This window comes from Cupressus sempervirens, chromosome 3, assembly GCF_028749045.1.
Source record: "Cupressus sempervirens isolate cs-2001-9-10 chromosome 3, ASM2874904v1, whole genome shotgun sequence".
NCBI lineage: Eukaryota > Viridiplantae > Streptophyta > Pinopsida > Cupressales > Cupressaceae > Cupressus > Cupressus sempervirens.
In genome coordinates, this window is record NC_143120.1 from 1,118,433,383 (window position 1) to 1,118,461,324 (window position 27,942).

The 27,942-nt window shown below is 35.6% G+C and overlaps 1 protein-coding gene across 3 annotated transcripts in view; it reads right to left on the reverse strand.

Annotated features, from left to right (window-relative positions):
- The window catches only part of LOC149570720 (uncharacterized), a 65,167-nt gene that overhangs the window by 8,228 nt on the left and 28,997 nt on the right, over positions 1-27,942 (reverse strand). Inside the window, exon 3 of one of the 3 annotated variants that reach the window (XR_016363021.1) lies at positions 20,902-20,953. The exons of 1 other annotated variant lie outside the window; for it this stretch is intronic. Coding sequence is in view for 1 of the 2 variants with exons in the window: in XM_089823248.1 (XP_089679374.1) it covers positions 7,108-7,164 (57 nt within the window). In the remaining variant the exon portion in view is untranslated. Of the gene's footprint in view, positions 1-7,107; positions 7,184-20,901; positions 20,954-27,942 lie in introns of those variants that run through there. One more of the 3 variants, XM_089823248.1, reaches the window with a different exon arrangement.

Sequence of the window (27,942 nt, forward strand, 5' to 3'; positions counted from 1 at the left end):
ATCTCTACAATACTTGTCTCATATGCAACAAGTGTTCTTCCTTACTCTTACTAAAACTTAGAATATCTAGGTTCACAATCACAAGATTACCCAAGAATTTCTTCAAAACGTCATATATCAATCTCATGAAAGTATTAGGTGTACCAATTAAACCAAAAGGCATAACCAACCATTCATTAGTCTTAAAAGTAGTCTTCCATTCATCACCTTCTCTACTTTGATCAGATGATAACTATCTTCTAATCAATCTTGGTAAAATACTTTGGTCCACTCAAACAATCCATTATGACATCCATTCTAGGCAAAGGAAATGTATACCTTACTTCAATTTTGTTTATAGCTTTGGAATCGGTACACATTCTCCATTCTCCACTTTTCTTAGGTGCCAATATTACCAGTACTGCACAAAGGCTCAAACTTTCTCTAATTTTGCCCTTCTTCAACAATCTTGCACTTGCCTATTTAATTCTTCATTTTCTGTAAGTGTCATTCGATTTGGTGCTTTGTTCGTAAACTTGCTCCCACAACTAGATCCATACAATGAGCGATACTTCTAGTAGGGGGTAATCCATCTGGTACATTCTCTAAAATGATGTCTTCAAATTCTATCAGTAACTCTTTTATCTCTTTAGGATGTGTAGCTAGCACTCCCAAATCGAGTTTCTTTGAAATCAAGGAAAAATACAAACTTTCCTTCTTTATACCATCCAAGAATTTTCTTCCTTTGGCCAAGCATATCCTTCCAGTGGCATAATTCACATTCTTAGATCTCCTATCAAAGGTAACAATACTTTCTTTATCCCGTTTGCTACAATGGTAAACCTATTCAATCTACCATCATATATAGCTTGTCTATCGTACTATCAAGGTCTACCCAACAAGATATGGCAACAATCCATCAGCATGATATCACTAAGAACTTCATCATGATAAGATCCTATCTTAAATTTCACTACACTTGCTCACTTAACAATACCTTATAATCATCTCTTATCCATGCAATTGGATATGGCCTTAGATGTTTCATTGTTGATAGTTGCAACTTAGTAACCAACTTCCTTTATGCTAGATTATTTGAACTCCCACTATTAATGATGGATTCGCAACACTTCCCTACAACTTCACATCTAGTATTAAACCATTTTTTCCTCAATACCGGTTCTTGATTAGGTTCCTCATTACACAATGCTCTCCTAACCATCTAGGCTTCTTCGTCTTCCGATTGATTCATAGATTCATCTGACTCTTTCTCTATAAATGCATTCCCCCTACTACTATCGGTCTTCTTGCTTGAACTACCTTGCGTGCGCTCAAATGCTCTATGTCCTCCACATTTGAAACAAGTGCCCTTGAACAAGCTTCTATCTTCTCTTTTATAGTCATTACCTCTAAGGTAACCTCTTCTTCCTCAGTATGAAATTTCTTATTTCCAATTTGATTTGTCATCATTGTAATGTCCCCATTGGTTGCCAGCATCAGTATTTCAGAGATTAGCCTAATATTGGATCATCGTAGGCTAATGAGGATGGTTAGAGGGTCTTCTAAGGATTGGTTCATCTCCAACATTCAGCAATTTATGGATTTGGCCTTCGTTTGATGTCATTGGGACTTCATTTGCCATACTTACTACGTATAGTAAGTCATGGGTAATGGAGATGGACCCTTTCTAAATTTAGAAAGTGTATTTGGTCACATGAGGAATTATGAGTAGAGATTCCTATTTATGACAGCATGGCAATTGTTGTCGGTAAATGTATAGTGTAGCCGACGGGTAGAGTAGTATCCGAACGGGCGCGCGACGCTTGAGTCACCCCTTCGGAAAGGTATATGTACACGTCCGAGATGGACTTTGGAAGAATCGTGGTAATCATCGATAGATCATTGTAGTCATTGTAATCGGATTGTAATCTGCAAGTGCATACATGAATAAAGTACCTGTTCTAAATCGAATCGTGTTATACATGTGTTGAACTTCTTACCCTATGCGGCAAACATTTGGCGCCGTTGCCAGACGTACCTGGAACGAACAAATGATATGAAGATTACTGCTGAATTTGCCAAACAAAGATCAGAATAAGGTGAAAGATAAGAATGAACTAAGTACAACAAAAGAAATATTAATTTTAACATAGCAAGCAGAACGTAGACAGAGACTTCAGCAAATTTCCGAAGGGCACCGAAGGGGTGAAGAGGCACAGACGGAGGGAGTGCACTCACCTGGTAGGTTGAGGAGTGCCGAAGAATTGCTGGAAGAAACTTGACAACGCTTGAATTTGGTGGAGGAAACAAGGGAAGAATTCCTTAACCTGCATACGCCGAGGGGAGAGTGTCTGAATGGAAGGGAAGCAACTTGCACGGCTCAGAGTGCCGAGGGAGCATGAGCGTGGAGGGATCTCTTCGTTCCCGATACACCGGACAAACGAATACAGGCGGAGAATAGAACGTCACTTGAAGACTTTTCACCAGACAACGTAGTTGGTGGAAACAAGATTGTTGTCCAAAACAACGCAGAAGTCCCGAACAGAGCGGGAACACAGAACAGCGCGGGAGTCCAAAACAGCGCAAGAGCACAGAACAACGTGAGAGTTCAGAACAGTGTGGGTACACAAGTACCTCAGAATCCAAGACAAGTAACGGTGGCTGGCCCTAAAGAAAAGTTACCCAAGTTCACGGTGATGATTCAGTAGACCCTATCAGACATTGTAAAATGTGTGAAACCATATGGATGGGAAATGGTGTGACGGATGAGGATGATTGGGTAACACAATTTCCAGTGACCCTACAGGGTGTGGCGATAGATTGGTTTTCTGACACTAGTCCTCAGAAACTTAATACATGGGAGAATGTTAAAAAAGAATTTATAGCAGAATTTAGATTAATCCGAGATGATAATGAAATAGTGGCAGAAATCTACAACACCAAACAAGGAAAGAATGAGATAGTCTGAACCTATGCCAGGCGACTGAAAGAATTGATCGGAAAGATGGAGAGTCAACCAGCGGATGGGTTGAAAAAACGGTGGTTTGTGGAGGGGTTGTGGTCGGCTCTTAAAAAGAAAATGAAGATAGTATCACCAGCGTCGTACGCCGATGCATATACTCGTGCCATGGATTTAGAAAGCGAACAGAAGACGAGTAAGAAGAAGAAACATAAGTCCTCTGATTCGGATGATTCATCCTCAAAGAGTAGTAGTAGTGATGAGGAATCGAACAAGAAGGTGAAAGCGCTATAGAAAGACATGCTGCAGATGATGAAAGAATTCAAAAATTTGAAAAAGAATCCAGATATAGTAAAAGGAGAACTGTGGTGCACAAATTGCAAGGAGGATGGCCATACGAAGGGTTCATGCCCGAAGAAGCAGTTTTGTGACATCTGCCAGGTGGCGGGGCATTCCCTGAAAGAGTGCCCGTTTAACTTGAAAACAAAAGGACACCAGCAGGTGTTACTAACGCAAGAAGCGTCGAACAATAGCAACAACGCGGGCAATGATGCAACGTGGTTTGGAGACCAATTTGGTGTAGGCACGGGCTGAATGTGAAAGTGATGTGACAGAAACAGATATATCTTGTTGTAGTTAGTCAATTAATGTATTTTATTGTTAATTTGTCTAAGATATTTTGTATTGTCGTCCGGAGACGACTTTTCTTTTGGGGGGGATGATGTTGTCGGTAAATGTATGGTGTAGCTGACGGGTAGAGTAGTATCCAAACGGGCGCGCGACGCTTGAGTCACCCCTTTGGAAAGGTATATGTACACGTCCGAGATGGACTTTGGAAGAATCGTGGTAATCATCGATAGATCATTGTAGTCATTGTAATCGGATTGTAATCTGCTAGTGCATACATGAATAAAGTACTGTTCTGAATTGAATCGTGTTATACATGTGTTGAACTTCTTACCCTATGCGGTAAACAGCAATCAGACAAGTATTTCAAGAGATATTAAAGTTTAAGTGACTTAAGTAATTTGTTTAAATACTTTATAGCTATTATAAAGTTATAAAATCACTTTATGACAAAATGACTTAAGTGACTAAAAGACAAAATAGTCTTTTATCCGACATTGCTAAGTTGTTTGTACCTCCCCTCATTTCAAAGTTATAAAGGAAAGCATTTGCATTGGGATTGGTACAATGAATATATAATATTATGCAAATATTAATCAGGTTGCTTCAATGTGACTGGATTTTGTTTTCGAAGGACGAAAACCCTTATGAAAGGAGAGTGAGACTAGACGCAAAACCTAGCCTTCACCATTTTCACTCAGATTTGTGTTCTCAGATTAATGAAGTTCTCTCAGAATTGGGAAAATAACGGCAAGAGGATTTTGTAAGAAATAATATCTGCAGGTTGGTAAGGGTGTTTTTGGAAGATTAGAATAAAATAACAAGTCTTTTGTGGATAGCGATCAAGTTCCATTTGAGTATATTCCACTCCAAGTCGACTGTGACAGTTTGTTGTTGACAGACCTCCGGATTTTTTATATATATTTGCTGATGAAACTGGATAGGGAAAGTCGACTTGTTTTCAGAATAACAACTATACTTAATACCTTCATACCAGAGGACAGTCAGCTTAGACATTGACAGTTTAGTGACTAGTTTACAGCGGTGCAAATATATTGTGTTGGCAGAATGCGTATGAAGTGGCATAGCTCAGAGTGTTAACGTGATCAGTCTGCGAACTCCTACACTCAGTATTAAGGGACTGCGATTCGATAGGAGGGTGGGTGTTAGCAACTTCAGGGTGAGAGTACCTCAGCCGTAATGCAGTAATTTCAGAGCAGACATCTGAATGTGAGTACAGCAAGACCATTCCACCATTTCCAGCTACCCCAAAGGGCCACACAATGTGAACGGGTTGGTTCCTATTTGTTATCCTGTTTTAATTCAAGCACTAGAAAAATATGAATGTCACTATATTCCAAAATTTGTCATTCACAAATGTACTAATGGTATTGGTTATTAGTCTGGTTATTGACTATCATTTCAATATTGAGTTGCCTTCATAATATTATTCTAAGTTGAACCTCACAAGTTACTTGTTATTTATATTATTTGGTGTGGGGAATTAGTACAGTAGCTGGCAGAGATAATGTTTCTTTTAACAACTGTTTGATAAAATTTCTGTAGTTCAAGATTAACATCTTGTGATCCATTCCGGCCAAGAACGTTACAGTAGTATCAAAGCTTAATACCAAGGTTACATTCTAACTGTTTGTCATAATGTCAGTCTACAGAATCATGATTGAAGGATAATGTGTGCTGAGTTTGAAGTCTAGTTAAGATTATTACAGGTATGTTTCCAGAATCAAGTATTCAGTCAGTCTGAAAAGGTTACCAGTAAATTGTGAGAAGTACACCAATTGTTTGATAAATTATCTAGTGTTTGAAACTCTCAGTTTGAGAGATATTACTCAGAATAAATAAATCAGATTGCTCACCAATCATTTGTTCAAATTCCTATGGTCTGAAATATGGGTTACTTCGAATATAATCAGTGTTGACACATAATAATCTAGTATGGATTATTACAATCATTCAGATCTTGAATAAGATCTTCCTCCTCCAATAAATGTCCTACCTCTCTAAAATCTGCCACCTCTTCCTCTTTGTTTATGTTCCTATCTCTTGTTTAATTTATCCTCAGCTTTTAGGGAAAACCGATAATCTTCCTTAATACTTTCCATCTTAACCAAACTAATCTCATCCTGAATAGATATCCTCAAAACATTAAGGTATCTTGCAATTCTTTCAACCTCGTCATCCATATGTCCAAATTTGATATCCAACCTATAACATTCTTCGGTATACTCATTTAAAATAGATTCTTTCTGTTTTAAATTCTACATCTTACTCACCAAACTAACTTAATAATCACCAAGTTAAAATTTACCCTCAACTTATTCATAATCTTGTCCCATGGTCGTATCTTTACCTTGCAATTCTTTCAACCTCGTCATCCATATGTCCAAATTTGATATCCAACCTATCACATTCTTCGGTATACTCATTTAAAATAGATTCTTTCTGTTTTAAATTCTACATCTTACTCACCAAACTAACTCAATAATCACCAAGTTAAAATTTACCCTCAACTTATTCATAATCTTGTCCCATGGTCGTATCTTTACCTTGCCTATTCTTTGTCTATCGATTTGCAAGTGTTCCGGCCATAATGATGAATGTCCTTTCACTCACTGCTAGCAATTTTCACTTTCATATCTGCATTTGTACTTTCATATTTGAAATACTTTTTCCATCTCAGTAATCCAATCAAGTACTTGATCTAAATCTAGCTTACCATCATAACCCGGTAAGTTGAAATGTGGTCTTGCATTAACTCTAGTCAGGGCTCTTAGAAATCTTTTATCCCCTTGTTCAAGTACAGGTTCAGCATTTCCCGCAACAGCTTCCTCAGTTTCTTCATCATTTACATCTTCAATAGCTCTTACTCTTCTTTGGACAGTTTGCACTACTTCAAGTCTAGCCGAAATTTGCCTCAGCATACCCATTACTGGGCATCTCTCCTTCCCTGAACCATCCTTGCCACCCTTTGCAATTATAGGTCAGATCTCAACTCTTTCCTACAAGCAGACTCAATTAGGACTTCGCAACCTCAAATTCACAACACAAATTCACAAGGAACACAACCTCGCTCTGATAACACTTGACGGTGGTCTCCGGTTGGAGAGACCTCAAAGAGATTGGTCTTATCATGCAGCAAGAGTGAACACAACGGAAATAACAAGTATATGGAGAGAACAATGCGAGCTTGGCATACATTCATAGAAAATAAAACGTACAAAGGTTCAACAATGTGCCTTCTTACATGCGAAGCTCATACCTGCCTAATTGCTTACAATCTTCGGTCAGAGACCTTAAATCCAATATTAATGATGTCTAATCCTATGTTGAGGAGTTGATTGCCTCATGAGATACATCACGTTGCAATATATAGGCATCACAACATGCAGGTTGGCCTCAACATCCAAAACATTCCCCAAGAACAGGAAACATACTACAACCAAATAAGCTTAGCCCCAAATCATAAGGAACAAGTTATATAAACCATTTAAAAGCTTGTGGATCTAAATTTAGGTCCTCACATGGTCCAAGAACATTGCTAGATGCACCACCGAAGATTCATGATCGTAGATATCCATTGCAAGATTGAAATCCACCAACGGTCATGAAAACTGGCAAGAACATGCTACCCAAGAGAGAATGTAATGTCCCTTGGTTCTTTGTCTGAAATTTTCAAGCTCCTAGCTAATGAACATGCGATACATGTTAGTACTCCAAGAAATAAAATCATCAATGAGAGTAAAATACTAACTACTTATTACAAATTATGAGTATCTAAAATATAACATTCTAAATTCCCAAGTAATCCACTTCTTAGGGAGAGGCTGTGATCAGATGCTTAGTTTCTAGGGTAGGGCTTCCTGGGGCTCTAGTTATAGAACAAATCTCCACTAAGCACAACCTCCTCATGTTACTCCTCTCTTTAAGACCTTATGGATAATTGTATTGAACTATCCATCCTTCTTAGGGGACGTCTTACTCATCCTAAGCCTTGTGGATAACCATACTGGGTTTATCCATCCTCTCATATGCCTATGATTTGGAAATTTCAATATACTGACCTTCAAAGATGCTTACTCTCTGCCTTGCTTCACTATTGAAGCCCTTTATAGATCCTCAAGTCTCTACTTTAATTCCTAAGGGAGTTTAAATTCCAATGAGTTTAATTGTCCCCTGGTGTTTGTAGTGATTGATGCCTTCTCTGCAGGCAAAGCCCTTCCTTATGGTTTTATTATCTTATGTCTCTGGTACATCTCAGTATGCAAGATTCCAGTTTAATATTCAATTTATAGAAACAGGGACTGTCTTCACAGTTAATTCTCTATAGCTGGTATCCTGTATTGTTCTTAGTTCTGTATCAGACTTCCCTTTTTGTCTTTCCATCTACTACCGATTCTAAGTTTCTCTCCTTATCGTTGCCTAACGTATGTATTATTAGGAGTGTTATCTTTCTCTGTAGATGATGAAATTTGAATTTTGGATGTATCTGTAGTTTGTACTTTATGTTCTGTCTTATTGTGAATGTATATTAAACTTCTTATCAGACTGGTATAGTTTTAAAAATTTGCAGATTTGAATGCACTGATTTACTTTTGTTGCAGGTTATCATGAGACTTTACAATTGAAGGAATCAGTTTAGTGAATTATATGAAATATAAGTGTAAATGAGAGAATGCAATTTATCCTCAAATCGGAAACTGCCATAACTTCCAAAGAGATAGTATTGATTGATTTCTATATCTCTCTTGGTCTGATCGACGAGGTATTAATATTGCCTCAGAGGCATGTCATGAGAGGACATGTCTCATGTCCGCTCATAACATGACTTTATACTTAACAACTAGTTAATGTGATCCCTAATCTTGTTTGTTAATAAATTGCCAAATATAACTCTTGTCAAATTGCCAATCTGCTAGAGCTTTATAGATCATTTGCCCGATCCAAAAAGAGGCTCAACAATAGCATGTACGGTCATTATTTGATCTGCTTTATAAACTCATAAGATCATATTTGATCTATGTTAAGAGAGGATAGTTATAATCAGAATCTGTTAGTACAGATTTCAGTATGCATAGAGTTCCAATTTTGATATGAGGGTCGTAGTATTATCTTTAAGGGTTTGTATACAATTCATCACCCTAATATCTGACCGAAGCTACTATGTCTCAACACTTACTAATGGTATTCCTCAGTGACTGTCAAATGATACATATGGGTGCCACGATTCCATTGTCTTTTCCTTTATTGTCATGTGGATGGTTTGAGGCGGAACTCATCATTCATCTTTCCTACTAAGGTGACATGTTCGACCAGCTTGTTTTCCCTATTTGACTGCATTTTTTCTTCCTTGACCCGATATTGTCAGTTCCTTGTCTGTGACGACATGGTAATTTTGATTAACTGTGCTGGAGGCTGACGTGGTTATTCATGTTTTCTTGTTGAGCTAGATGCTTTTCCATGCCACTAGAACGGATTACCATCTTCTTTATATAGATGGCGACATATTTGGGAGGCCACGACCAATAGCTTGGTCACAAATAAATCATGTCACCCTTCTAAATATTTTTAGTTTATTATCGGCATTACTATTTTGTTCAACAGATGTTTTGATTATTATTTTGATTAACAATAATTAGTAAATAATTGATTATCTATTTAAAAATGAATTAATAAATAAATTATTATTATTTGGTTAATATTATTTTGATTGATCATAAATGAATAAATAACAATAGTTATTATTTTGATTAAGAATAAATATTTAAACATTTGATATGGGTCGATCTTATTTGATTTAGCGAAGCTCTTAAATTTAATCAATAAACATTCTAATTTTATATGGGTTAATTTATTATTTAGGATAAAAATGATAGATTATTAATAGAGGGATTCATAATCAATCGAGTGTCATTACAATTCCTCCCTCTCGATTTTTCTTGTCCTCAAGCAATTTGACAACTTCTTTTTCCCAAGTTGCATCTTCCTCAGGCAGGTTCTTTCATTGGATTAAATATTTTGTAATGGTGTTGTTTCTCAACCTTCTTTCCCGAATTTCCAAGACAGCTTTTGGTTCTAGCATGAGTTGGCCTTTGTCATCAAGTGGTGACAATTTAATGCAAGGCTCTACCTGTTGTCCAAAAACTTTCTTAAGTCGGGAAACATGAAATACATTATGAATCTTACTGTTTTTGGGAAGCTCTAGTTCATATGCTACTTCACCAATCATCCTTAGCACCTTATATGACCCATAAATCATTGTTTGATTTTTTCGGCTCTCCTCTTCCTAATTGAAGTTTGTTTGTACGGTTGTAATCTTAGGAACACTAGATCAACAATAAATGTCCTTTCGATGTGATTTCTGTTGACGTAGATCTTTTGTTGATTCTGAGCTTGATGTACATTTTCCTTTAGAATTTTTACGATATGTGTGCTTTGTTGACAAAATTATTCTACGCTTGGCATTCGGCTTTCCAATGGACAAGGTTTCTAAAGGTAGCAACTTCATAACCATATAAAGCTTTCAAAGAGGTCATTCCAATGGACATATGAAGGGTTGTATTATAGCAACACTCTCCTAAATGCAGTCATCTGATCCAAGGTCTTTGATGTCCAGTTACATAGTTCCTCAAATATTCTTCTAACCACTTATTTACTATTTCTGTTTGCCCATCAATATGAGGGCGGTAACTCATGCTAGGAGTTGGACTAGTTTTTGCTTACCTGAAAAGCTCTTGCCAAAATTGGCTGAGGAAATTGCTATTCCTATCACTGATAATCTTTTGTGGAAGCCCATGAAACTTGAATACTTCCTTGAAAAACAATTTTGCTATCTGATGTGTTGATGATTAGGTGGCAATAGGAAAAAAATGAGCATACTTGGTGAGTCCATCCACTACCACATAACTGTTGTTCTTTCCATGTACTATGGGTAAGCCGGTTATGAGGTCCATCGAAATGCTCTCCCATTTTTTGTTAGGAATGGGTAAAAGTTGTAAAAAAACTGCGGGATATGTTTGTTCCACCTTATTCTGTTGACATGTCATACTTTCATGTACATATCTCCAGACATCATTTTTCAATCCTTTCCATGAATATTTCTCTCATCTATTTGTATGTTATCAAGTATCCTTGATGGTCAAATAAAGGCTTATCATTATACTCTTTCAAGGTTATGTTCTTTATTCTTGAATCAGAAGCCAAGAATACTCTTCCCTTGTACAATATAATATCATCCCTGATTTTGAAGTCTTCATTTGGAATTCTCCCCTCTAACATTTTGTCAGCCTTGGGGACCTTTGCATACTCAACAATGATATCTCTTTTCCATTCCCCTAAAATGTTGGTAATAATATTGAGGAGGGACGTCTACATAAGACATATGTAGCTCCATTATTTACACCTTTTACATATTCTATATCAAAATCGTAATCCTAGATCTTGCTTACCCACTTTTGTTGTCGATCATTAAGATCACTCTGGCTCAAGAAGAAACGAAGACTACATTATGATTTGTTTTCACAATGAATTTGCCCCAAACTAGATATTATTGGAACTTCGCTAAAGCATGTATTATGGACAACATTTCTTTATCATTTATGGAATAAATGCTTTTCTGACTTTGTGAGTTTACGACTCTCAAATGTTAGGGAATGCTTCTTTTGCATGAGAACTATTCCAATTCCTTTCCCTGATGCATCATAATGTAACACGAAGGGCATTGTAAAATTAGGTATGGCCAAAATAGGACATGAACTCATAGTCTCTTTTAGTTGTTTAAATGCTTGTCATGCCTTATTGTTCCATGTGAATGCGCCTTTCTTTCTCAAGTCTGTAAGAGGAGCAGCAATCTTAGAGAATCCTTTTACAAATCACCTGTAGCAGCTGCACAACCAAACAAATCCTTGAAGTTGAGTTAGGATTTTGATCTCAGCAATGATTTGATGGCATTGATCTTCTCTTCACCTACACTCACTTATGCATTGATCTTATGTCCTAGGTAAAGAATCTCCTCTAGCCCGACCTCACATTTTGAAATCTTGGCATATAATGGCTTCATTTCTAGAGTATTTAGAACTTTTTTGATGATGTGAATGTTCCTCCCATGTTTTATTATAAATGATTATGTCATCAAAGAATATGAAGAGAAACTTCCTTAATTGTTGCCTAAAAATATGGTTCATGCACGATTGAAACATTGCAAGAGCATAAGTGAGACCAAATGGGAGGACTAGAAATTCAAAATGTTCGTAGTGGCATTTGAAGGCTGTTTTTGGATCATCTTCCTTCCTCAATTTGATTTAGTGATAGCCCGAACTTAAATCAACTTTTGAGAGTATCAAGCACCATGCAATTCATCTATTAACGCATCTATTCTTGGGATTGGGTATCTATTCTTGATGGTTTTTTTGTTTAGTGCTCTATAGTCACTGCACATTCTAGTAGTTTCATCCTTTTTTGACTAGTACTACTGAGGAAGCAAATAGACTAATATTGGGTTGAATGTGTCCCATCTCCAATAATTCTTTGGTCTTTTCAATCTCCTTTGTATTTATGGGGATGTCTATAAGGGGTTGTTATGACCAGTTTGGCTCCCTCTTCTAACTCTATGGAATGCTCAAAACCTCTTTCAAGTGGTAGACCAGGAGGAATATCTTCAAAAATCTTCTTGTGTTTTTCTAAGAATGGGGTGAATATCCACATGCACCATAGACTCATCTATTAGGGGGTTTAACAAGAACCATATATTGTGGTACCCATTCTCCTTGATCACGTCAGAGGATATGCTTTATTCTATTACAAGACATTTGGGGGAATCATCAGGTTATCCCTTTAATGTTATATTTTTCCCTCATGTTTGAAACATAACTCCAGATAAGGATTATCCGTAGTGAAATGTCCCAAATAGTCAATCCAAGGCATTCTTAGGATGATATCATATTGTAATTTTACTGTGTAAAAATCTGCCTTTATAGTATGACTATTTAAGGTGATTTGTAATTGGGGAATGATCTTTGTACATAGGTCAATAATGCCATTACCCATCATCACTTTGAAGCCTTTGAAGTTTTCAGTTTTCAATCTTGTCTTTGTTACCATGTCTTTATTAATGAAATTTTGGGAGGCTCTTGTATGTACTAATGAAATAACCCTTTGACCCTTTAATGTTCCTTTGACACGAAAAGGTCAAAATTCCTCTTTCTTGAGTAATCACTACTAATGATCCATATTCTTTCCCACTGATTTTTATTTTTTATTAGGTGCATCATGGTCGCTCTCCTCTTCCATTCTATGTAATTGTCCCTTTTTGCATTGGTGGTCTCATGCCCAAGGTTCTTTGCTTGAAACACCTTTCTTAGATAGATGGTCCATGTTTTTTAGCACTTCTTTCCCTCCACATCGGTGTCCCAGACTCCATGGTTCTTTATAAAAGTAACATGTTTTACCTCTATTATCTCTTTTTGATACTTCGTGCTTATTTGGAGTCCTGGATGGATATACTCTAAATCTTTCCTTGGTTGTATTAGATTCCACCTTTCTAGTTTTTTCCACTCTCTGAGGTTCTAAAAGGTTGACTATGTTTTTAGTGAAACATTTTAAACCTTCAACAGATTGAAATAAATATGTAAGCCTTCTTTCAGATAAGTCGAGGACCGTGACTAAAAGCTTTTGGAAATCATTTGCAAATTCTTCTACTGTCCCATGTTGTCTTAGATGAGTGAGTTCTTTGAAATACCACTCAAGTTGAACTTAGTCAAACTGTTTGATAAGTGTTTGAAAGAATTCTTGGCAAGAAGTTATATTTTGATGGCCAAGGGAGAAAAGCCTGGTGTGCCTCCTTTGGGATAAGTCGAGGACCATGACTGAAAGCTTTTGGAAATCATTTGCAAATTCTTCTACTGTCCCATGTTGTCTTAGATGAGTGAGTTCTTTGAAATACCACTCAAGTTGAACTTAGTCAAATTGTTTGATAAGTTTTTGAGAGACTTATTGGCAAGAAGTTATATTTTGATGGCCGAGGGAGAAAAGCCTAGTGTTCCACCATTTATGTGATGTTCCTTCTAAGTGGAATGTGGCAAATTGGAGAGCATCTTCTTCAGTCATTGGGCTGAGGAAAATAGGTGTTTAATTTTTGGAGCCATGCATGGGCTGTCATTTTTCTTGAGCCATCGAAATTTGGAGTATTGTGTTTGGGATCTTTATTTATGTATCTCCTTGTTCTTTTAGGGGCATCATGTTTTTGACCCTCGCAAATCCTACAAATGTTACGAGTCCCCTAATTTCAGCTCCAAGGCTTGCATAGGCTCTTGCATTTTTTACTGTGTTATTGGTGGGTTTATCTATCCCCTCCTCTTTCCATCGGTGCTTCTTCTCCTGGTAAGAAGGGTGGTTTGGAGATTCTAGAAGATGATGACTTATTAATTTCTGGTTCATTCCAACTTATAGCTCTCCTATGGGAAGAGTTATTGTTCAAGTTATAAATAGAGTTTCCCATATTTTGCAAGGCTTCTAGAAGGGTTTGTTTGGATTTATCAAATATTTTGTATTGACTCGTGAGGGTTTGGTTTGTTTGTTCCATAAAAGTCCTTAGCTAGTTGGCCATTTCGTTCATGGCGGTCTTCTTTGTTCTTCTCTCCTAAGTTTGCATGAACTTCTACTCATAGGATGGCAACATTATACTCTAATACCACTGTAATGTCCATTGGTTCTTTGTCAAAAAAATTGAGCTCCTGGATAATGCGCTTGCAATACATGTTAGTACTCCAGGAAATAAAATCATCAAAGAGTAAAATACTAACTACTTATTATTACTTATGAGTATCTAAAAAACTACATTCTAAATTTCCAAATAATCCCTTTCTTAGGGAGTGGTTGTGATCAGATACTTAGTTCCTAGGGGAGGGCCTCTTGGGGCTCTTGTTTACCTATAAGTTTTTCCATGCCACTAGAACAAACTACCATCTCCTTTAATATATGGAAACAGATTTGGGAGGTCACAACTTTTCAAATGTCACCCTTTTGTTTTCTAAATAATTTTAGTTTATTATTGGCTTTCTATTTTGTTCAATAGATGACTTGATTAGTTTTTTGATTAATAATTATTATTTATTTGATAACAAATTAGTAAATAAATTATTATGAGTTGATAAAAAATTAATTATTATTTGGTTAATATTATTTTGATTGGTCATAAATGAATAAATAACAATAATTATTATTTTGATTAAGAATAAATATTTAAATATTCGATATGAGTTGATCTTATTTGATTTATCAGAACTCTTATATTTAACTAACAAATATTATAATTTTATATGAGTTAAACATGAAAAATTATCAATACAAGGATTCATAACAATCGAGGGTCATTACACCTATAGCACCCTATGCAGCAGTTGCACCTGTGCAACTAACATTTGTTCCACCAGTTCAGTTAAGGGATAAGGAAGATGTTAGTATTATTAAAGTTCAGTCAACTACTCCAACTAGCACCAGAAGGTTAGCCAGATTTGGAGAGGTTAAACAGGAACCAGTTGAACCACCTAAGTACAAGAGAGTGAAAGAAAGGGCCAGTGGTCTAGGAAAGAAGAGAAAGACGTTGGCTACTTCCATGGGCAAATAGAAGAAGAGCATTGAACAAGAGAGAGAATGCAAATTCAGAGCCTGAGAACGCAAAAGAAGAACTCAAGAGAGAAACAAAGATAATAAAAACAGAAGTAACTACTGGAGAAAGGAAGAAGTGGAAACCAAAAGTTGAAAGATTGAATTGTATGATAATTGGTAATGTACATTTTGCACAATTGAACAAATTTTATGACTTATATAGCAATTTTGAGAAGTTTGAGCTAGAGAATTCAGTCATTAGACATGATATTGTCTAATAGGAAATTTGAAGACATACAAAGACAGATCTCCAAATATTTATGTGAGAGTTTAGTTAACAGAAAGAAGAGAGTTGTTGAAGAGGACAAGAGTATAAGAGAAAGATTGATAAGGAAGTTATGCGAAGTAAAGGATGATGAGCACCTTGCAAGCATAATGAAGAACATTGAACCCTTAAATAAAATGAGATTACAAAAGAATCAGATACTGGTATCCAACAGCCTAAGCAAGAAAAATATCTGAACAAGGTTGAGTCCAGTCAATCTGAAGATGTGCCTAAGCAACCTGAACAAGTTGAATCACCTAAAGAAGTAAGGAACCCATTCAGAGGAAGATGTTATGCATGCAATGAATTTAGTCACATGAAGAGGGACTGTACAGGTAAGTCATTTAAACCCCGTTCTAGTTATTGTTATAATTGTCATGGTTTTGGTCATAGAGCTATTGAATGTAAGAAACCTAAGTTCAATAATGATAATAATAGAATATTTAGAGGTAATAACCCTGCAGCTAATAGACCAATTGGAGGAACCAATGTTATAAGGAATGGCATTATGTGTTATAAGTGCAAGAACTTTAGGCATATAGCTAGAGATTGCAGAGCACAGATCAATCAGTCAGAACCTAGGTATGAAAACAATGTTATAGTTTGTTAGATTTGTTACAACATGGAACATAAAGCAAGACACTGTAGAATGAAAAATATGAGAATGCCTAACAACATGAGGAATAACATGAGAACCAAATCCTAGAAGGAATATGAACAATCAAAAGGAATGAGAACAATAGTAACAGTCAGAAAGAGAATGTGAAAGATCTTGTAGGAAACCTTGTTGAATCATTTGTTAAAGCTAAGGAACCAGCAAGTTCATATGCTGTGTTGGAAAGTCAGTCAAGTGAAGCAGCTGAAAACAAATTAAAGTCAGTTATAGTCACCAACCAATCACAATCTGATTGAGCAGTTCATTTCATCAATTAATATAACTAAATCAGCATCAAAACGGTATAGAAAACCTTAGAGTGGGAATTGAGACTTGGGAAGTTAGTATGAGGTAGAAAAGGATGCAAGGAAGCTATGGTTAAGAGCGCATGAGATTTAGAGTTCATATCTGAGTGCAAAGTAAAAGAAGTACACTAATAAACATAAACAGCTTTTTATCACCTGCGTACTTGGACAATTAATGCAAAAGTTAATTGGAAGTGATTTAAGGATCAAAATCGGATTTTTGAGTACCATTTGATCGTGCAAGGAGTCCTTGGAGCGAATTTAAGAGCAAAGTTAAGTGTTTTGAAGCAGATTTGAAAGTGAATTCAGCAAGCCTTAAGTTTCACAAACTTGAGGTATTTATCGCTTGCGCAATCATAATTTGAAGTTTAAATTGAAAGGAATGGCAACCCCTACTATTTGTGATGTGAGTGAGAGACCTGGATACAAGTTTAAGAAGCACCCATACATTTCACTAGAAGATGATCCATCAAGAGCATTTCATAAGTGTCGAATAGGGTTTTGCACATAGAAGACATCTATGTGTACATCCATTGCAAATTTGAGTTGATAGGAAACAATGACATTCATAAAGATATGAACCTAGTGTACAACAACGACCTGACAGTGAAACAAGGGTTTTGAACATTTGGAAAACGTAAACATCACAAAGCATATGTTCTTTACGGAATTTGACAATCATGAATGGACAAGAATAATTTTGAGCCATATACATGAAGATATGTTCTAGGTAGGAGACATACTTGTTATGATTGATGACACGATTCACAAACTAAATGGATTGAGCAATGAGGATAGTAACCCTGTAAATTTGAAGAATGTAGAGAAGTTAGTGGAAAAAAGCCTGAAAATAGTATCAGATGGAAGAAACATGAAGTTGTACATGATCAAGGAAGTTCATGTTAGACTTGTAAGCAAGATAATTGGATATAAGATGAATTATAGTTCTAGATTGAACTCTGTTCCAGCAGGATTTATCCATGCAGCATACATGATGACAGTTGAAAAGGAAAAGGTCAATATGTGTGAGATTTTGAGGCAGCAAATACTAGACAACATAGACAGAATAAAGAAGACTAAGAATGCAATATTCAGATTTGAATCCTTATTGACACATTTTTTTTTCCAAGTAATAGGAAAGTTTCCTCGCATGCCACATTTTGAATGGAATTCTAACAGATGCACAGTGGATCTGATCACACATTATTACAGAAAGCAACCAAAGGATAGAATGACTGAAGATATCACTAGGACGATGAAGAGTTTTCAAGCAGAAATGAAGCAAATGATTTAAAATACCACCATCCCTAATTGAGAAATATAAAGATGAAATTTGTTTTATGGTTGAAACTGATGTTATTTGTTTTATGAGCACCTTGCAAACATAATGAAGAGCATTGAGCCCTTACTGAGAAATAAGAAAAGAGCGATATTGATAATGGAAGGAAACTATGAAGAGGTAAACAAAGAAACAGAAGAGGCTATTGTAAAAGTTATAACTTCTATGGAACCGAGCACAAAAGAGGAAAGAAAAGTGATAGCGGGAGCAATCCCTACAACAGAGTAACAAGAAGAACAACAAGATAAATCAGTACCCATACCAGCAGCAGCAGAAAAAGATTCAGAGATGGAAGAAGCAGCAGAGACATCAAAAATGCCACAAGTCACAATTGGGACAGATATAATGCATGTGGATAGCACAAGCATTACAATGGACACAGCAAAAGATCCTTTTAAGGATTATGGCACCTCTATTGTTGACAATTTGGTAGGTCACACAAGTTCAAAGAATGAAGAGGAGGAGAAAGGAGAGGAATAAAAAGAAAAAGGAAAAGGAAAAGAAAGATGAGGCAGGGGAAGGAAGGATGAGGCAGAAAAAGACAAGGAAGATAAGAAACAAAACAAGGCACAGGCAAGAAGGCAAGAAGCAGAAGTCAATGCACCTATTCAGCAGACTCCTCAAAAGACAATTGAACCGAGTTCTTCAAGGTCACCACTTGAATCAGCCTTGGCAACTCTATCTGGAGAGGATGATGATCAAATTGAGTTGATATCATCTCTGAGCAAGTTGATTGAGAAGAACAAAACAGTAAAAAATCTGCAAAACTCATTGATGGAAGTCACTGACAAATTACAGAGTACCATATCCATTAGAGTTAATGAATCTGGCCCTCATACAAGAGCAAAGGAAGAGATCAAAGCTTTTGCTAATGAGTTCACACAGTTAGCATCAAGGAATTAAGGAGATGCTTGACTGAAGCAAAAGCATTATATGGCAAATGTATTTTGCCACATAATTTTGTCAGAGATATCTCAGATGAGCTAACAGCCAAATTGACTATGTTGAAGACCATTAATATTGAAGCACAAAGTCCTAATGTACAGATCATGGACGTAGAGAGCAGAGTTAGCATAATTCATGATGATATTGGGTTATTAGAGCTAAAAAGGAAAGGATATCGAAAAGATTCTCACTATTGAGAGAGCATCTTACCTTACAGTTTGACTATGTGCAGAAACAATTGGATAGCATTTCGTCTAAAGCATCATATGACAAGTTTGTGTATTCAAATTTGAATGCAGTAGAGATTGCATCTTATGGGCTATGTGCATTACTCAACATATCTAAAGCAGTCAAGGAAAGGTTTGACAAAGAATTCTCTATCTTGAAGAAGAATTTTGCAGATTGCATCACATTGATACCCACTCAGCAATCTTAAAGGTAGAAGTTCAAAATTTTGATATGTATATAAGTTTTGGCACCACCTTGGTCATTGATGTCAAAAGGGGAGTATAGTGAGGAAAATTGTATGTAAAGAATATAATTGTATGTAAAGAAAATAGTATAAGGGAGTTATAAGTAAGAGCATAGTCAAAGGGGGGTATCCTTATGTAAAGATGGTATAAATAAGATGACGATCCACAATTTTTGTAAATTTTGTAATGGCTATGTAACAAATGTTACAAGTTTTGAAATTTTGTAATTTTGAGTCTTGGGGACTTAGCCAATTTTCCCATATGTTGCCATCAATGCCAAAGGGGAAGATTGTTGGCAATTTGACTGGGGTAGATGATATAAGGTTGTCATTTATGGCAACATATAGTCAGGATTAATAGAGAAAATCATAGAGATAAAGATTTGATACAAGTACTTAGAAAATTGTCTAAATATCACAAAGTTTCTCTATCAACATAGGCACTATTTTAATCAGCGCAATTCACAGAGGTATTTCTAGCATGTGCGCACTGAGATGCGAATAGAATAGAGTATGAGGATTCTATAACTAAGAGAGTGAGGTTGTATGGACGAAGTTATTGCAGTTTTTTCAGTTGCAGTAATGGACCAACAGAACAGGATAAAGACAAGGAATCAAATATTTTATATTAAGGAATTATTTTGTTTATCAAAATAATTACTTGATTAATTAGGGACAACATCCTAGATGTTAACACGAAGTCAGCATGAGTTAAATTTGTACTTTGACAAGCGCATAAAAATATGAAGGCCGACAGTATAAAGAAATATAGTATAAAGGACATTACTTGAAATGCAAAGTTGTGTGAATGTTGAAGTGAAATAGTAAGCAATTATAATATTGTTTGAGATGTGAATTCCGATGTTTGATCATAGTACAGACATGTGATCAATTTTGTGAAGAGCAGCAAAGGCAAATCAGTTATTGAAGATATCACCAGCAGTAACAGGTTTTGTATTTATCTCTTGTATTGAAAAACATTATTGTATATTGCATGTTTGGGCAATGGGCTCATCTTGCATACTTTCTGTAATTGTAATAACAACTCCTAACAGGGTTGAGGCTTCTAACAAGGCCTAGTCCTCTAAAAAGGACTGAGACACTATACGGATGTAATACAGTCCTAACAGGGTTAATATCTTTCACCAAATACTTTTGATCAGTGGATCATTTTGTGGGTACCATCCCCACTGGGGTTTTCCCTTGGCCAGGGTTTCCCTAGTTAACAAAATATGGTGTTATGTGTTGCATTACTTTATAGTTGTGTTTACTGTTCAGCTTAATCAGTTTACTTTCATATGCAAGTTATAAGATTGTAAATGATATCCATATTTGGGCAAAAGTTTGTGGAATATTGATTCACCTCCGTCCCTCCTCAGTATTTCCTATTTCTAATAATACCACCGATTCATAATTTCCTTTAAAATGAGATTAAGCATTCATTGCCACCAATGCATAAAATAGTACAATAAACTTGCATGCACTAAGTATGTGCACTTAAGTAATGATATCCTAACATAAAGTGGTATAACATCCAAAAAAACCCAAACATATATCATGTTCTTTCTTAAGAAACAAAGAAGAGGAAATACCAAAGGGACTAATAAACTTCTTTTCTTTACAGTTTAAAGAAAGTTATCAGACAATCTCCATTAAAAAATTGTTTCACTCACTTTTTTTAAGTCCTTGTTAAATGTCAAAAGTACCTCCCCCCCAAGTTCCGAGCTACACAAATACATAAATAACATCAACAAAGGAAAAATGTTTTCATGTATTGCAAAACAACAAATTATAGATGACTATATGATTTGTAATCCTTGTTTTCCATTATATGATACAAATAAAATACAATTTTTTTAACCTAGCAACAATCACTTGCTCATAAAATAATAAATTAATCTATGTAATGTGCCGAACTGAAATTTTTCTATGTTTACAATTTTACAATGGACAATACATGCAATCTTAACAGTTTTTGATCACTAAGATCTCATTATGGCCAAGGTGAGAGCATACAATGAAAGGAGTTAAACAAATTTTATAGTAAAATACTTGTTGGTAGCAAGCCTTCTAGATTAAGAATTACAAATACTAAACCTAGCGGGGAATGACAGATTATTGTTAGAAACAATAATGCTCGAAAGTCATAATTTCTTAATGTCAGTATGGCATAGCTTTCCAGACTTACAAAGCAAGAATCAACTGTTAATTTTATTTACAAGAAGAAGATATGACTCATGAACTAAAAGACTGATTATCACTGAAAAAATGCAACTAAAATTGATTACCAACAGCAGCAGTATCATATCATCTCTAAAAATAATTTCCTATCACCAATATTAGCAATTGTCTCAAATTGGTACGGCCATCATAAAAGATGTACACCTCAGTGGGAATAAATATGAATGCAACCTGTCAAGGCTGCAATTCCTTTTCTATTGGAACAGAAAACACTAAAAGAGAATTTTGAGTGAAATGAATAACTACCCTTGTACCAAGAGTATAACAGAACAAATATAATTAGAATGTTTTTGGGTGGTTTGTGTAGAATAACCATAACATTAACATATTTTTTTACAAACAGTTGACAAGTTAACTTTATAAAAATAGTATCTCCTAAGTTATTTTATTTTTATTTAAATGGTCACTTCTAGATATTATCTTGTAGTAGATTCTTTCTATTAGTTGTATGTTTCTTTTTAGAAACATTTCGATTGTAAACTCAATAAGAAAAAAAATTGTTCTTTGCACATGAATCATTCGATTATTTAACAATTAATTTGTAATATGGTATCGAAGTTTTTGTTTTTTTTTTTTTAAATATTATAATTTCTTCATTGAATTTATTTGTTCAAATGTTTTGAAATTATTTTGGGCTTGACCGAAGTTTGCAAAAGTTTGTTTTACAAAACCCAACTACGGTTCATTACATCATTACATGCCACCATTTCTCCAACCTTCCTGTTCGTGGGTTATGGTCGAGGGTTTCTTGGTCATTTTCCTGAACAAAAAATGTTGTATATCTTTGTTCGTGTCTCCGCTGCAACCTGTGAATCTTCTTAATGTCGTTTTGTTGCCAACACGACCATTTGTAGAACTTTCTCTGCCCAAAACAACCAGTTTTATGGTCGAGTTCTGCTCCATTTGAAGGTGTTTTTGGTCAAAACGACCTTTTTTTACCTCTGACGTGATTCTAACACCTCGGTAGTCTTTTCTTCAAAACAACTTGCTTTTACGGTCAACTTTGCCATTTTGTTGGTCATTTTTGCTTCAACCATTACAGTTATCAGTCTTTTTTTGATAAATCCATGGCAGTTTTTCTTCAATTATAGTGTTTTTACTCAGCCACCTAGGGTTTGTGCCACATCTCTCTATTTTTTGGTCGGGTTGAAATTTCATTTACAAATTCTTGGTGGATTTTTTTGAGACCTCAACTAGGTTGTCTTTGGATTTTTTTGGTACCTTACTTTGTATGCCTCAAATTTTGTGTCATGCAGAACCTTATTTCATTTACATATTCTTGATCGGGTTTTCTGAGATCTCAATTGGGTTGTCTTCGGATTTTTCTAGGTATCTTGTATTATATGCCTCTAATTTTGTACCAATAGGATTCACATTGAAATCTGTACCTGTACCTACCTCCATAATCAGCACATTCAAATTTGTGCATTCAGCCATCTCAGTTTCGTGTCTTGTCATGCCTTGAAAAGCATGCAATAACATCTTTGACCAATATTCTGTTGGAAGGCAGTCAAATATTCAATGGCAAAAACTACATTATCTGGAAGCAGCGAATGCTGACGATTAATGTAATCAAATTTCCATAATCCATTAGAATGTCATCTGTAAGCTTCTAGATTTGATTGTGTATGAGTTTTTAGCACCAACATTTCGGATCACACTCTGTGATCCATCATCTGGATGAAAGAGAATGCCAAAGATGAAAATGTAAGTGGCAAACTAAAGCCAATCCCAAAATATATAACTCAGAGAGTTGGGGAAGGCACACAAAGCGAGGACGGGAACAAGGAATAAAAAGCACAAATAAGTAACCTACAGGAAGAAAATGAAAAAATAAAACCAAAGTACAATGTAAAATATAAAATGTGACAAGATAAATAAAACAATAACTATATACACACACACATATATATGACAACACACGCACATGAGTAATACACACACACACACACACACACACACACACACACATACATCTAAGCATATACATATTTGTGTGTGTGTGTGTGTGTGTGTGTGTGTGTATATATATATAATATGCATATATATATGTATAGATATATGTATAGATATATATACATATATTTCTATGTGTGTACATATATCTATACATATATTTCTATGTGTGTGTGTGTGTATATGGCCAAATAAATCAAGAAAAAAGTCCCAAGGAAGTAGGCAAAGAGTAGGATACATTGGATGAGCAGAATCAAGAAGCAGTCATGCTCATCGAAAAATTTGTTACTAATGTTTACCTACCGCAGATTTCGTCTAAAAGGTTTACATGAATCCTCGAATAAGAGTCATGCATTCTTCCTAGAGAACATGCTCAACTCTCAATCATGATGGATGAACAAGTGTCCCTGCAAGACCATCTCAATAAAATCAAAGACATTTGTGATTAGCTAAAAGCCATTTGACGCAAAAGGAAAAAGACATTGAGGTGATCACCCTGAAGAGTCTTTCATCTTCCTATGAGCACTTTGTTGATACTCTCAATGTTGCTTCCACTTATTCTGATGTTTTGATTTCCAATCTCTATATTCTGCTACTCCATCAAAAAGAAACAGCAATTCGGTAGGGTTGCCAACTCATCTTCTAACTCTCAAACCTTCTCAACTAAATCCACACACAACTATCAACTCTCTCAGTCATGTCAGTAGAATCCTTCTACTTAGTTATTAGAAGGCCCAAAGAAAAAAATTCAGTACAACAATTGCCATAAGTTTGGTCGTATGAAGTTGCAGTGTTGGGAACGCTTAGCTTCTAAAGCTAAGCAATCTAGTTCACACCCTCAAGCACATCTTATAAATAACACTAAGCTAGTTGAATCTTCCTTTTACACCTTCATGGCTAAAAGACCTACATATCATATAAAATCCTCTACCTAGTATATTCAAGTGCCTTGCGCACTTTACTCATTGTCAGGATTGGTTCCCAGATTTCTAGCCATTCTCAAATTCAGTTATTTTTGGAGGAAAGAAGACTACACTATTGTTGGAAGAGGCAATACCCAAATTCAATCTAGAGAAAAGAAACCAATATTCCTTGATGTGTACTATGTTCCAGGAATAGAACTTAATCTTCTCTCCGTCAGTCAAATTCTATGACATTCTCCTCAGCTTGATGTGAGCTTCAATTCACACTAGTGTAGTATCACTAATGTTCCCAAGGGCATTGGGTACTATATTGGTGGCGTACGGCACCCTATTCTCAGGCAACGTGGCATCACTTCCTTACTTCGTATGGCCTTTCCAACTGGCATATGATCAAATTTGGGTATTCAACCTTACCTGTACAGTCAAAGAATTGCTTCATACAACTTCAGAATGTTTGTTTCTTTGTCCAACTCATGCAGCATGACCTGTCGAATATATTTGTACGACAAATGTTGTGCATCCCTCTAGAATCCTATACAGTGATCCCATAGCAATATGATCACTCGACTTCCTCCCACTTGTCATCTCACGTGCGGATTATTTCTGGCAGCAAACCACCGTACAATGGTTTTGGGATGTTCATATGTGTAACATACGAATTTTCATAACCAATTTAAAACACCTAATTATCTGATTTAATAAATAACTGATTCCATTTCACATGAAAAATGACTTCCATTAACTAAATTTAACTAGGAAAAAGTAACTGTTTTCTATTCTAAAGGTAATTCATATTCAGCTGATATAACGAAATAATTAAATGAATACATTGCTAACATTTAAACCATTACTAATTGATAACATGTTCAACTGAAAAAAAAGTAACGACTATCTTCTATATCAACTAATATATTCATTCAATTTACGCTATTAGAAAACTATACAATCTATTTATTCTTCTATAGATTTAAAGGTAAAAGTGCAAAAGAAACATACAGAAATAATGGAGGAATCCCTTTATCATGTTGTTCGAGCCTCGGCATTGGTGAGAGGAGAAGCATTGACATAGGCTTAATCTCCCAACCGCGGACCATACTTATACCCCACACATCCTAACTTAATAGAACGGCCCTCCCTACCCCGGGATCAAGCTTGGGATGTTCTTAAGTCTAGCCATCCGAACAACCCAGTGGTTTGAGTGCCCCATCAGTTATATCTATATAATTGATGTCTATGGATAAACAAAAAGATCTCATGATTGGCACATATGCCTATAACTACATTGGCCAAGGATTTCAATTTGGGTTCGTAAACCCAATCTCTACCACTCGACTTGACAACAATTTCATTATCAAGAAATGCATGAGCTATTATGTGTTTTCATTACATAGTTATTTATATCTGATTTCATTCTTGGTTCTTGCAGGTTATCTCCACCTCTTCACCATTCATGGCTTCTTTGCCGGTGAATCCTAGGTGCTTGAAAGATTATAACCATTCCATTTAATTTACACATTTTCACCCTTCATGGCTTCTTTGCCGGTGAATTCCTCGGTGTTTGAGCACTCTGATGTATTCATACACCTCTTCACCATTTCGTAGCTTCTTACTTGTGACTTCCTCAGTGATTATAATTCTATGAATATTCTGATCATTATGACATCATGTTTAAGAGAAACTGTTATCAGCACTATTTACAAATACAATTCGTTCCGAAAGATATTACCAGAATACAGAGGTAAAATTAATGATCTCAATAACTCAAGGGTTTGCAGTAAACTATTGGCAGAGTAATTTGGATGCTTGTCCATTTGGTTTATAACCCAATGAAGATAACTTGTGAGAACAGATTACACAATGGCTCCCTTTACAGTCCTACTGATGCATGGATGGTTTCACTTCTAAATAAAACAATGATCGATTTCTTTTACATACTTAGCATATCATAAAGCTAACTGCAGTCGGTCCATAATTCAAAGATGAAGATAATATAATATGGAATGCAGTATTTAAACATGACCTGTGTTCTTGGCCGAATACTAATTGGGAAGTGACTCCTCCCGTCCTTGGCCAGAACTCCTGTCGACTATTATCACACCTGCGGGTTTGAGACTTGGTTCACGAAATGCAGATTATTAGTGGAGTAATGGAAGACCAGGGTACTTGGTTATGCAAACAAAACGAAAGGTTTGGCACGAAATAATTTCATACGGCTTGAAAGGAAGTCGTATCAAACATAGAGAGGGTGATGCATCTTGGTTGGTTCACGGCTTGCCTTAAAGGCTAGCCGTGATTCTTCGGCTACTATTGGTTATCCAAGATATCCAATCGAATTCAAAACTTAATTCGATTTGAAAGGAAGAGAAGCAAGGAGGGAAAAGAAATAAGGAGTTGAAGAGTTTTAAACTTTATTTTATTATTATTACATGCTCTTATATAAGTTCACATATGTATATTGATGAGATGACATCATTAGATTATATTATTAAAATTTATTAGTGTTATTTCATTTTTATATATATGTGTTCGTATTTTAAGTGTTTATAATAATGATAAAATAATAATAAATCTCTAAAGGTATGAATTATATTTAATTTAGATTATTTCATGTTTTTAATATATTGTTTTCCTAATAGCTCATGCGGTCCCATAATGTAAGCTGTGGTCAAGTCTTCGTATCCTTTCCAAGGGAGTCTTAGGTCATACCTATCGATCCTGATGACTGAACCAAACGACCATCCCATTTCAATTGTCCCGTTTAGCAATGCTTCCCCTCTCTTCAGTATTCTTCTACAATCACCCAAGCAAAACATTCTCGCCAACACATTAATTCAAAATATATTGATCATTAATTCAAATTAAATAATTGTTAATCATCTAATGGCAGTTATAGGTTACTGGCTATTTCATCAATGTCTATAATAACTAACTCATTTCACATGATCATGAAAGAAATAATTTGTTATCAGTTGGTACAACGTATATGATTAACTAATTTTTTTCACATGATCAAGAAGAGAAATAATCTGTTAACAACGTATATTATTAACTAGCTTGTTTCACATGATCAGGAAAAGAAATAATTCGTTAAACCAACAATTATGACCAAATTAAAAATTAGGGCAAATTTTGGGATGTAACAATAGGGGTAACAAGTGGTCGTCCAATCACTCTCTTGCCTTGCGTACGGTTCTTAAATTGCCCTCCCTTTGAGTGGTTATTCTAGTTTCAGCCTCACGCAAGTATGAATGAGATCACAAACTATAATTTCATGCAAAACAAACACAAGTCTGGAACTCGCAGAGGCAGAGAAAATTATATTAACAATGATAGCACTTCAGATTACATTAACTCGAAACAAGAGCTAAATAGGGTGAGAAGTTACTCTCACTGAAACTACAAGTAAATAGGGAGGATCTTTCACCTCCAAAATGGCAAATTACTAAATCCCAACGGATGTTCACACATACGAGGAAAATTATAATATTTGCATGCCTTCAACAACAACTAATAGTATTGATCTCTACTGGATTGGCTAAAAAATGTTGAACTTTGACTATGAGAATTTCGTCAAACAGTTGTCATGAAATCAAG